The sequence below is a fragment of the Rhipicephalus microplus genome, chromosome 4 (genome assembly GCF_043290135.1).
Source record: "Rhipicephalus microplus isolate Deutch F79 chromosome 4, USDA_Rmic, whole genome shotgun sequence".
NCBI classification, from domain to species: domain Eukaryota; kingdom Metazoa; phylum Arthropoda; class Arachnida; order Ixodida; family Ixodidae; genus Rhipicephalus; species Rhipicephalus microplus.
In genome coordinates this window covers 46,094,304-46,107,872 of record NC_134703.1, presented here as the reverse complement: position 1 = coordinate 46,107,872, position 13,569 = coordinate 46,094,304, and the positions used below count along the sequence as shown (strand labels likewise).

At 42.2% G+C, this 13,569-nt stretch overlaps 1 protein-coding gene across 6 annotated transcripts in view; it reads right to left on the bottom strand.

The window, feature by feature from the left end:
• Positions 1 to 3,477: 3,477 nt before the first annotated feature.
• Positions 3,478 to 13,569, bottom strand: part of LOC119171395 (uncharacterized) — a 95,106-nt gene continuing 85,014 nt past the window's right edge. For all 6 annotated transcript variants that reach the window (XM_075892696.1, XM_075892697.1, XM_037422231.2 and 3 more), the window contains 4 exons: positions 12,031 to 12,146; positions 8,756 to 8,873; positions 6,528 to 6,827; positions 3,478 to 3,799 (listed from right to left, as the gene is read on the bottom strand). In XM_075892696.1, the coding sequence (XP_075748811.1) occupies positions 3,647 to 3,799; positions 6,528 to 6,827; positions 8,756 to 8,873; positions 12,031 to 12,146 (687 nt within the window). In that variant the 3' untranslated portion in view covers positions 3,478 to 3,646. The remainder of the gene's footprint in view (positions 3,800 to 6,527; positions 6,828 to 8,755; positions 8,874 to 12,030; positions 12,147 to 13,569) is intronic.

Genomic DNA, 13,569 nt, shown 5'->3' with positions numbered 1-13,569 from the left:
ATTTAGACGAACTTAAAAGAGTAGCTTGAAAATAAATTTGCTCCTAATAAATATCAGTATTAATAATACTTAATGCAATTTTATTTCAAATATGACCAGAAACACTGAGAGAAGTCTAACCGAACCTGAAGGAGTACAATAACCATTTTGTGTGCGTGTGTGTGAAAACAACTGCTTATAAAATCTGCTATGAGAATGAGACGACGTCAAACAATCAATCAATCAGTCAATCTGCCAATCAATCAATCTGCCATCTTTCGTAAATAACACTGTAAATAAAAGCGATCTACCTTATGAGCCCAAAAAGCTCACGAGCACAAAGTATATTCGCATTTTTAACGACTGTTATAAATTTAATACCCAGCAGTTGCTTTGTTGGTTCTTCTAACTTGTTCTGATTAAACCTTAATGAAATTCATTTCCTCATTTTTTTTAGGTTCACTGTTTGCCGAGTAGTGCTGGCGTATCATTGTACAAAGCAACAGCTAAACTTCGCAGTGTCCGAGACTCCGAGATTTCATTGTCTTATACGGCAGCAAAATGATAGTATACAAGAAGGAACGTCAATCAACCATCAATGCTCTTCGCCCAAGCACACTTTCATAAAAGCACATAAAAAAATCATGTTCCTGATTTCTATTTATTTATTTCCACTAGTCCTAAAAACGTTCCACCCAGGAAGCATTTTCAAAAGCTACGCTATGTTTAAACGAACCTTTGTTAGCGTGCACGTTTAAACGAGTAGAAGAACTCTCGTACTAAGTTTATGAGCAGGCAGAAGTACACTGAGCGCATGAATCTACAGCCAAACACCAATATTGCCCACTTATGACCGTTTCTATTTCAATATACATCTTTTAAGCTAACACAGATTACAGGTCAACCCCAAATCACTGTATTTTGCTGTACGTTTTCGCGATTGAACTCCTCATTATTCTAATACATTCGCGGCTTGCGAAGCTTAAAAATGCTTTCTTATTTTTTTTTGCTATTTATACTTTTCGCGATGTGATGTCGCGCGGAGCTGCCATGATTTCTGAAAACGGCTTCTGAAACATGCGAGAAAACCAGAACTAACTGCTTTGACGAAGGCCACATACAAAAAAAATTTCTATATCACGAATGTAAATTATTCAAAATATTATTTGTGTCAAAAGTATTTCCTTGACAGCGGCTTTTGTAAAGGCAGTCATTTTTGTCGTCTTTTTTCTGTTGCAAACTGGCTTCCGAAACTCTGGCGGCTCCGCGAAACAGATCATCACGCAAAGTATTTATTTTAAAAAAGGGGAGAAGAACCAAGCCGAAAAGACACAACTGTCATTATTGTTGTTACGGTGCCAAATTGGCATATCGATAATGCTCAGATCTACAGTGATTGCTCTCGCAGTTATTGCAATTGATTCTCCCACGACCCGACATCATTACGTAAACGAAATTGTCTTCCTGACTCACCATCAGCCATTGTCTTCAAGGGCGATACTGGTATCGCAGAAACGCAGAAGAATCGCGCGAGAAATCCGACACTTGACCTCGGTAACCGGAAGTGCGGAGTCTCGTGCGCTCGGACCACGGGATGTGCTTTCTTCTTAATCATAATGATGATGATGACAATTACAAGTGTGATCCATGTATTATTGTCTCGAACCCACTGTAGGGGATGATCCGCAGGTCACGCGGTATATAAAGGAACAAAAAATAAAAGTAAATAAAAAGAGACCAAGGCGAAAGAAATGGCGCAACGCCCAATAATTATGTTGGCAGTTTCAGCAAAAAAGTGTAAGAAAAAATCCTGGAAAATAATAAGGCAGTCGCAAAGAAAGATGGTAGTAAATTGTATCGCACAGATCTCGGCTTAATTTAGTGGTACCACCTATTTGTATTTTAATTTCGCAAATTCATGAGAGGGGCGTACATTGGGAGGGTGTAGCTCTGGAGCGTCGTAATAGGAAACTTTTCATAGGTGATCCTTCGTGGGGCGTTGCTACCGGCTGCAGAGGAATAACCAATCCACCAACTATCGAGAATGTAATCTTAACAACTATCAACAATGTAATTCGGACTCGACAGCGTAAAATCTTGTTTCGCGAAAAGTTCGATGCTGGTGCCGCCGTCGGGCGTTGTCAGCGCAAAATTGGCGTTGCCAGTGAGTGAAAAATTGAGATAGATCGAAGTAAATCATAGAAATGTTTGGTTCAAGTGAGAATCAAAGACCTTGTCTATGGCATACAAGTGTTTTACCACAGAGCCACGTCATCGGTTGAAATTGTTTTCAAAAAATAAAAGCTGCACGAATGTCACGTAGTGAGAAGGGTCTTCTTAACGTATGTCTTACAGCGTTAGAGAAGTCTGGAACCGCACTATGAGTTAGTGCATGTGAATGGCACATCAAGTTGACGTTTCAAAGGCTCACCAGTCACAAAGTGCTCAGTCATAATAAACTGTCCTTAAGAAGAAACGCACGAACAAAGTTAGCAGCTGCGTAGGTTCACACGTAGCCTTAAGGACACGTACAGAGGGACCTTCACAGATTCGCAAAATGAAGCATTGCGACGTAGTGGGCGCTTCGCCACAGTTCTTGCACAAGAAAATATACGATAGTTTAAAGAACTCATTCTTACGCACACAGGGGCTCATTTATGCGCGACACGATTCAGGCTCAACCGAGTAGCGAAGCTAGATCAGCAAGTGAGAAAGCCACGATTGGGGCCAGATTACACTATCAAGCTTGTACGTAATAATACGATGCTCTCTTAGACTCCTGTCGTCTAGTTTACGGGTATGCAACATTATGTCCAACCCAGCTAAACAAAGGTCAAAATTTAATTTTTATCTATATGTGTGCCAGTCGCCCGATCCCTCCACTATCTTCCTTTGTAGGTATGAGACCTAGTTGGTTCGTCTATACATTACCATCATCAACGACGCGTGCCACAGATTGTCACATAACAAGCTTTATGTAGTACGTCAATGTTGGGAATTGCAAAAGTATTCCTTGTTTCAATACCTCGCTTTAAAGAATGTGACGCAAACGCAACCAACTTGCAGTATAAGCACTTACCACGCGTATCACGTCCCGCCCTGCTCAGAAAGCAAATGTGCTGCCACTACCGACGAAGTTGCTAATTCAAATCTTCCGCATGCCAGATTAGGTATAGAGCGCCTCTTGCTCAGTGGCGTACACTAAGGTGACCTTGAAATTGCCAGAAAAGTTTACCTAGTTGACGTTGCCTTTGCACTGCATGATCCGATTCTCCTACACGCATATATCTATACAATGAAATATAATTCAATTACAACAATTTTATTATGTTCTTCAATGCTCCAAAAGGAATGGCTTTAATCATCTACACTTCAATTGCTTCAATGCTTCCCGGCGCATCTATCTACACGATTACGTATAATTTCATCAGAACGTTTTTATTAGGCTCTTCACTAGTCTAAAAAAATGGTTTTAATTATTTGCCAAAGCGATGCACGTAAGCAAGATCAATCGTTTATTGCCGCAATGCTACATTTATTAGCCCTGAGTGTCCACAAATGCGCTCGCTTTAAAGAGCACCGCGCATGGCGGCACGAGTAGAACGCCACACACGTATGCAGCCGTGACGACGACGTGCCACGGCCATCACGTGGTCAACCTTCGTAGTCACGAACCTCCACGACGAATTCGATTGCGTGCAGCCATCTGCACCTTTTTCAGACGCTGGAAGCGTTCTTGAATGGCGCAGTCCTTGGCGCTGTCACGATGCGCCTCGAACATGGCCCAGCCATCGGAAGCCTTCTCTACGTATAAATCCATCTGCGGTAGAAAAACGCAGTTTTTTTTTACGTCAGAGAAGAAGAGAAAAGAGTAAGTAAATTACATGGTTATTTGCTAGAGCATGGTGCATCTGGTAAGCATGCCTATTGAAGAGACGCTAAGTGTAATTATTTATAATGTTCACCGACATATATGACGCGCTTACAACACCTTCAGAAAAAGTTTGTAAGCTAGAAAATGCGCGAAAAGATTACCATGACGCCGTCTTGAAGTTCGTGTGTTAGCCTGTCATGACATCATCAGTTTCGATGACATTATCTACGGCGTTTATCGTTGTGTAGCAGTAAATAGGTATTTTACTAGATTGCAAGCCAGCCAAAAATGACATGGTTAATTTCGGAAACAATTGTTTAGATAACGTGGTCCAAACATGAAAATTTAACTACGTACATATTTCACGTCACGAAGGCATACTGCCCTTGGGTTTTGAGCGAGCAATTCATGATATGTGACCTACCTTTCTTTTCTTTTTTTCTGTCGAGATTACCGACATCTGTGCTCTTCTATCATTGTCAATGTGAACATATTTCGTGTTCTTCCTTAGTGTCCCTTTAAATCATATAAAATTGACTGTTTGTATTCAACTACCCTGCATTATTGTTTTTAAAGAGGATAGTCTTTCTTGGGGACCTTCGACAAAAACATTTTGGTCTGTCTGTCTGTCAGTACGTTTGTCTGCTTGTCCGCCCTAACGATACCTCAAACGGCACCAAACGGCCAACCCCATTCGCCGCGCCCACCAATATTGCTTAATGTTTAGCGTTCATAGTTGTGTGATTGTCAATTTAAAAGCAAATATTGCGCATATCTGAGGCACCATAACAACACTTCGAAGTTTTGTACGTCTGCCTTTATACTAGAAGAGGCACACACAAGTAACTCTAAGGAATGTAGCGTTTATCGCGCTGCGCTGACAGTGCAACGCGATGCCTAAAAAGGCGTTTCCAACGCTTCCAATGCTATGACGTCACGGTTGTGGCACCTGCCTATCGTTTTGCGTTCTACACCTTATCATCTTTGAGACGGGCGCGCAACTTTCTCCGCGGGCTGCGCGCCTTCGTTTTCGAAGATAACTGCCAGATGGCGCTTGTGTCTAACGTGCCTCGATGCGCTCATTTGCTTCCGCTACACGCTCAAGCCACTCTAACGCAGCGCCTCCAGAATAGCACTCACCAATTTTCTGGCGCAGAACATCAAATAAACGTTTTGTTCACTCTCCCCAGACGCTAGACTATCGTCTTTCGACTACATTTGCGGTGTAACATGCACATTTGGAACCAATTTTTCCCCCACTACTATTCAGTATACCTCTAAAATATTAATTTTAGCTGGAGTCACCAAAACCAAAATATTTTCACGCGGTCGTGACGTTGACAAAACCAGCAATCGACAAGTTCGAAACTAATTTGGGTGAACTTGTGCCTGAAAAATGAAATGTGAAGCCAGCAATTCACAGTGTAGCCGGATAGCGACATGAACAGTTGTCGGCCGTCGAGAAATCTGCGTAGCGATGCTGGGCGTTGGCTTTTATACATGTGCTATCAACCATTATTGCGTTATCACTAGTGGCTGCGTAAGTTCACGTCGTAGGCGCATTCTTAATAAAATAGCCTCAAGCTATCGCGAAGCTTCTGAAATATTGCTTCGCGGCCTGCTCCAAGCATTGCCTAGTCTTTGCGGCTGAAATCCAAATCTGTAAAAAAAAGTTTGGCACATCCCACGTAATTTCGGAATATACGTTTTACGAAACCTGCAGAGGGAAAGTGACCGTTTTGTATTTTTTATTGAACGACACGACATGAAATGACGCTGAACATATATGTAAATGTTGCACGCACGAACATATGCATCCTAGGAGAACATGTGTAATGTTTATAAAATTGGATAGCAGCACTGCAACCGCGAGTGATGTTTCACGAACATTAGGATTTATTTAAGACGTAGTTCCGCAACCTGGCGTGACTCTGTAGTAGAGTGCTTGATTTCCACGCATGTATGGTTGTTCTTTTCTTAACTCTGAAGCGTTAAAATTGCCATTATGTGTTCTCGTCATTCCTAGGTAGATACCAAGTGTCCATCATCTGTGGCACAAACCCGCATACCAGTGGAACCTACCCATCTGTCATGTCTTGACCATAACTGTCATGTCTTGACCAGCGCGTCAAATTGGTCGTACCAGTTTACCCTCCCATACAAAGTTTAGTTCATGCCAAGATAATGGCGCGATCACGAGAGTACTCGGACATAAGCGGCTAGATAGATAGAGATATAAATAGATAAGCACATAGACGCCAGAAGTGTTTGCAGTTCGCAAAGAAATGCTTCGAATTTAAGAAAACACGCGTGACAATGTGATAATGAAGCACGCCGTAGTGAAGGGCTTCGGCAATTTCAACCACCTGGCGTTCTATAACGGGCACAGTCATCGCACAGTATACGGGCCTCTACAGTATTTCGCGGCCATCTCAATGCAGCCACCATTACCAGAATCGCACGCTAAACCATCAGTTCTACAGCCGAGTCACTGCAACCGCCGTACTGTGAAGCATATACAACTCTTTCTTGTCTTACAAAAGTCCGATACTCTTTTTCAAAGTATGAATCAGGCAGAGATCACGTGGACAGTCATCCTACAGAATGACATAACTGTTTTCACAGCATACAATATTCTAGAGAGTAGTATGAAATGCTGGGTATATATAGTCACCTTGTCTAGCAACGAATGCGAATTCTCGTAGGTGACAAAGTGCTGTTTGACGCCGTCCTTGTAGACAATGTAGGCGTACATTTCTGCACGGTCGAGCACCTCCGGTCCTAAGGGTGCACCTCCACTACACAAGAAGTCCCAGTCAGCCATGTACGACTGGTCGCACCCTTGATTAGGCCCAGATGGCTCGTTCCTAACTGACGTTCCAACGTAAACCATCACCCCCAGGGTGGAGGAGAACATGATCCGGAACTTGTCGCCTCGTGACCGCAAGAGGGCTTCTGCTCGTTGGGCGACCTCCTGCGATTCATCGGTACGTCTGTTGGTGGTTCATTTCGTAAACGCGTACAACGAATGCGCCTCGATTCAGGACAGCAATGTAGACAGTGTATGTTTAGAGCTAAGACTGCAGTGCAGAGCCCGAACCACCTAAGTAATGGAACGCGTATCAAAGAAGTCTGCCTTGCGTGATGCCACCCCGTGCCCACGACAGAAAACTAACAAAAGCACAAAACCATCTTTATGTTTTTTTTTTCGAGTCTACCAGAAATGAAATTGCCTACCAAGCTTGTAGTATTTATGCAAAAAACGTTTTCATCTGAGCGCAATACCCTGCCGACGAGCTTACGACCTTCTGCTCAGCTGCCATCTTCCACGGACTGTAACATAACTTGCGTCATTTTTTTACTTCAGTGCGGCTGTTGCGACATGCTATCTGTTTGCCGGCTTCGTCAAAATAGGAACGGTGCGTAATAAGGTGCAAACAATTATTTTTTTGAGAGTGCGTTTACTGGCATACAAATGTCGTCTAAACTGAGACAGCTCCGTGCAAGTTTGAAGCACACGAAGCTATCACGCTTAGTGAATGCTGATGAGGTATTTGATTTCCAGTTTCGCATGATAAACTTACTGACACGATTCAACGCTAGCGTGACCACAAGCTATAGTGTCAATTTTGGTGTCTTCGAGCACGAGCACCAGTATGGTGAGACGATATATGATAACATCAAGCCCTTACACATTCAGAATTTGCGCGTCACCAAAAACATTCAGTGAGCGCTTCTGCATCACCATTGTATCCAGGAATGGAGTGGTCATGTAAGCGTCACGCTATTTCTAGAAAACATATTAAGAGACAGTCGGGCCGTGCTGTGACGTCAGAGTGCTTGAAGAACCGAAAGTGGCTTTTAAAAACGTACTGTAAATATTCATTCAAGAAATCTCACGCTTACCATGACATTTTATGAACTCCTATGGTCTACGCAAAAAGAACGACGAAAACTGAGAATTTTCGAATTTTCGTGTCAGTACCACTTTAAGATGACCTATTTCAGCTCAATTGTCTGTTTAGCCATCCACCGTCAGTATTTCAGCACCGGCAATTTTTTTCGTTGAGTAACACGCACTGGCTTTCGTATACCTGGATTTCTTGCAATTAGGTATGCATTGCACGTATTACTAAACGAGCCGCCTAGAAAATGGGTGGCTGAGTCGTGAGAAGTTTCATTAGGTTGTTGAGTTCATTTTAGCAAAGTGACCTTGACATTCTGGCGAGAGAAAAGCTCTGAAGCGAGGACAGTGTATAGGTGAAACGCTGTTGCAAGTTTCAAGCAAATAAAAGGGACCTTACTTCATGGTTATCATAACGTCATCGCCAAGTTCGCTACAGAAATCAAAGTACAAGCATAGCAATTTGCTTCAATACGACCGTTTTTTAATCTACTAATTTCATTAAAGAACAGTCCTTTCGGACTCTTCCCACTCACGATTAGTGGGAAGCAATCACGACGCGTATGTTTTCGTTAACTATACCTGGTAGCATGATCACTTACTAAATTGAAGCATACACAATCACCTAGTCTTAGAACTCATGTGCTACCTGATAAGTACTGTGCATTTCTTTGCGACACTGTTTATATTGTCAACATCCGTTTCGCTGTCTGCACATAAGAAATATTGATGTTTCCTTAAACGCGCACAAAAGGCTAATCAAAACGCTAGGGAGATGAAGTATGCATAAAAGTTCAAAATATATTTTCCCACGTCTTTTAAGCATAAAACCAGTCCAATGGGGATTATTGAGATGCGCATAAATGGGAAAATGAGGTCAATAGCGATTTATGCAAATTATAGGTTGTTTTCCTCTTATATGCAACCTTCATGGCTTCAATATTTATTGCTTGTACATCCATTCCACGTCTTCAACGTAAAAAAATGAAAGAACTCACGAAGCTGGGGGTGATGTCGTTAGCGGCCACCACACTAACAGGGCGAGATATGCACAACGTGTGCCCTAGGACGAACGGCAACGATATGTGGGTCTGAATGATGATCGTGTTGACGTGGCTGCGAATGAAGACACGCAGAAGACAGGTTAGATAGATGCTATAACCAACTACATACATACATACATACATACATACATACATACATACATACATACATACATACATACATACATACACACACACACACACACATACATACATACATACATACATACATACATACATACATACATACATACATACATACATACATACATACATACATACATGCATACATACATACATACATACATACATACATACATACATACATACATACATACATACATACATACATACATACATACATACATACATACATACATACATACATACATACATACATACATACATACATACATACATACATACATACATACATACATACATACATACATACATAACCCCGCCGCGGTGGACTAGTGGCTAAGGTACTCGGCTGCTGACCCGCAGGTCGCTGGTTCAAATCCCGGCTGCGGCGGCTGTATTTCCGATGGAGGCGGAAATGTTGTAGGCCCGTGTGCTCAGATTTGGGAGCACGTTAAAAAACCACAGGTGGTCGAAATTTCCGGAGCCCTTCACTACGGCGTCTCTCATAATTATATGATGGTTTTGGGACGTTAAACCCCACAAATCAATCAATACATACATACATACATACATACATACATACATACATACATACATACATACATACATACATACATACATACATACATACATACATACATACATACATACATACATACATACATACATACATACATACCGGGGGCCTTGGGTGTCTATGTGGCCTAGATATTGAAAGGAACTTTTACGACCACGAAAATTTACTTAACCCACTGTATAGGCTGCATAAACAAACATGCACACACACACAGAGAGAGAGAGAGAGAGTGAGAGAGAAGTTCGAATACCAAAATGCCCATTTTTCGTTCTTTCCCTAGCCATCATAATATTAACGTTAACTAGGCAATCTGCAAAGTATTTCATTCGAATACTATTTAGACAGTTGACAATCAGTGCTCGTACAAAAACTATAAAAGAAGGTGCACTGGCGTAATGGAAGCTTATCGAGGCTGCCGGCCAACCTTGGCGTTGTATTGAATTGGAGAGTCCCAATGCCGAAGCGGCCGCTCTTATCAGATGTCCGAGAGCGTTTTGGCACAAACGGCCGTAACGGCATAACGATCTTCGTTTTCGGCCACTGCTGTGGATGAATGGTAAGCTGTCGTCGGCTCTGGCGGCTGGCGATAGGCCTCGGCGCGCCGGCATTACCATATTGTTTAGCTCAATCGAATGTCCCCCCAGTACAAGAGATAAGCGCGTTAGAGAGAAGTCACAAAACGGAGCGTCCTTGATATATGAAAGGCTTTACATGTGCATTAGAAGTTGTTAGAAACTCAGCGTTTAAACGATGTAATACATGCTTACAGAAAATAACCACTAAGGATAAGTTGAATCATAATTTAAAAAAAAAAAACAAGGACGAAAACTAAGAATTAGCATGCGTGGACGAGTGCCAGGCGCTCGTCTCAATGGGTGTCCGTTCTTTTGAATTTGTTTTCAGCATTTCCTTACGTTCTTTTTTTTTCAGACCACTTCAAGCTATGCGCAAGATGAACAGACTCACTCAAACCAACAAGTTATTGCTATCGTCATTGACACTTTGCTTAAATCGTGCGGGTACCAAAGATTATAGACACTTTCTAAATTCTGCGAATACGTGGTACAACTGGATGAGCCGAGCCAGCAAAATATCATCTGCCATTGATTTTTTGTATGTTTCATTGATAGATCAGAACAATTGATTAGTAAAAATTGTCGCTTTTATTGTGACAATTGCTACTCTTCTCGCTGATAGTGAACGGGACAAAACAATACAAAATGGTGAAAATTGCGCAGAACATGGTACACCATGTTACACTAGCCCCGCCGCGGTGGTCTAGTGACTGAGGTAGTCGGCTGCTGACCCGCAGGTCGCGCGATTCAATCCCGGCTGCGGCGGCTGCATTTTTGATGGAGGCGAAAATGCTGTAGGCCCATGTGCTCAGATGTGGGCGCACGTTAAAGAACCCCAGGTGGTCAAAATTTCCGAAATCCTCCACTGCGGTGTCTTTCATATTCATATGGTGGTTTTGGGACGTTAAACCCAACATATTAATCATAAATCAGTGTTACACTAGATTTGCAAACCAGTGTTACGAGAAAAACCATGCGTGGTCAAGGAACTTAGGTCGAAACAAAGAAAAACTGTTTGGTTTGCAGATACAGGTAAGGTAAACCAAAGCACAGACCATGCTCATGTCGCTCGCATATCATGTGCCGTGGATCTGCACATTTTGTTCTCAACTGCTGCAGATACATGCTCGTTAAGCTGCACCCAGATGTTTCGTCGAGGCTAACATACCATAGACGTAAGTGAAGCAATACATACTGGATGGACTAGCAGTACCAGATTGATTGATTGACATGTGTGGTTTAACGTACAAAACCACCATTTGATTATGAGAGACGCCGTAGTGGAGGGCTCCGGAAATTCAGACCACCTGGCATTCTTTGACGTGCACCCAAATCTGAGCACACGGGCCTACAAGCTAGCAGTACCAGAAGTGAGAAAGTTTATGCTGGTGACAAAGTTTATGACAAAATTATATTACAACGTATTTCGAAAAGTAATGAAAAAAAATCTGAAATTGCTTTAACAAAAGTTGTTCAAGCAACGTTATTCAAAGCTTTGTGTACGAATTCCACGTCTTTTCTGTGCGCCTGTCTAGTACCCACAGTTTGAGTTTTTCACTAGGATTAACTTGTGTTTGTTATTTTTCCCTACTGTTTTGTCCAACATTTTTACGTAATAAGGTAAGTGAAAGTCATATGTTAGCCATACTAAATTGCGAATGTATAAGTGACTTTGTTAATTGCAGCATTCCTAAATTACCAGCTAACTATGGACATTCATCACGTTAATCAACGTAAAATAGCTACTGCAGTTGCATCACTGTCATAAATTACCCAGTATATTGTCACCCCAAGTCAATTACATTTGCAAAAAACTTGACTGAGTAACACTAAACTAAACAACTCCTATTGGTATCATGATTTTTTTTCATTGCAGTATTTTTACAGCTAAACAAGCGTTCACTCAATGGTCATGAGTCATAACTGTTGCTCACGCAATGGTGGACACTTCGGCCGCAAATCGCTGGGCGACGTCGTCCTTAGGCAGCCACACGCCCAGGAACACCATAGCTTTCTTGCCAGCATGGAGCGACACCGCGCTGGCGAGAACCTGTGACAGAGATATCGTGCTCCTCATCACACAGCCCGCACTGAGCTGGCTGAGAAGTGCACATTATAAGGTTCACACAGATGTATATGTACAGGATCCAAGGAGAAGGCCCCATTAATATTCAGGACAACATAGAAGCTGATGTTCAGTGCATATCTCGTAAAAGTATTACTGTGTAGATGCCCACCATGATTTGTCGTCATATAACAAACATTTCGCTCGCAAACTAGTATGGGCGTTCTAGTTTTACCAGCTCGAGTACCGAGGTCTTCACATTTCATGAAGTCTACCTGGTATGCGCAAACACACGAGATTTTCCTCTGACCTTGAACATTTAGACATGTTACGCAGTGTTCCTTTAATTCCTGCACTGTTTAAAACTTCGTGTAACATTACAAACACGCATGTATGTATGTATGTATGTATGTATGTATGTATGTATGTATGTATGTATGTATGTATGTATGTATGTATGTATGTATGTATGTATGTATGTATGTATGTATGTATGTACGCAAGCACGCATGCATCATTGTACGCATTTATGCAAGCGAGAATGGTTCCAATATGAATGGTGGAATATAGGTTGAAGAAAGGAAAGAAACCATCAACTCTCAACTTTTGCGACAACTTTTGAAACATCTAATATCCATCAGTCGATGTCTTCAGCTTGCGCTGACTCCACTGTGGTGCTTCTGGTGCTCCGCGTGATAAAGTGTTTGCATAGTAGGTCGTTCTAAGAATTTTGCTGAAGTGACTATAAGGGCACCACCACGTCAGATCGTAACAAAAGATATATAAGTAATAGTGCCTGGAAAGCCACTGCCAGTAAAGTGGCACTTGCGACGAGATGGGGCGGAAAGTTGAGGACGCCCATTGCCGTCACGTTCATCGTATGCGCCAAACTGGCAAGCGGGGAGGCCAAGTTGTGGAGGGAGTCCAGCGTGCTACCTGCCTCCCCTACTCCAACGGATGTGAAGCTCAAGCCGATCCCCACATCGGGATTAGCCTTGGCGCCCTGCGCATGAACGGCACAGTTCAATTCATTCTAATTACGCGTGAAAGTACTATGCTTTTATCTCTATTGGTATCGCTACATTCAACGAAATTATGTTCATAGTATATTACCATGCAGAAGACATTACGTAATATAATCGGCTGTCAAAAATTGGGACGCAGCTGGAACTGCGTGCATATATCTGAAGCATGTTGTCGAGCCACACAGCAAAAATGGAAGCAAGGGTTAGAAGTGACGTTTAAATGGCAGAACTATGCAAAGGCCATAACTAAATTATAAGCGTCGCCGCCTAGGACTTGTTTAGTGTCTACGAACTTTGTTTGCAATGTAACTTAGCATATAATAAAACTCGTTCTAGCCTGAGGTGTCGCCCCTCTATGGCCAACATAAAACGTTTATTGCGAC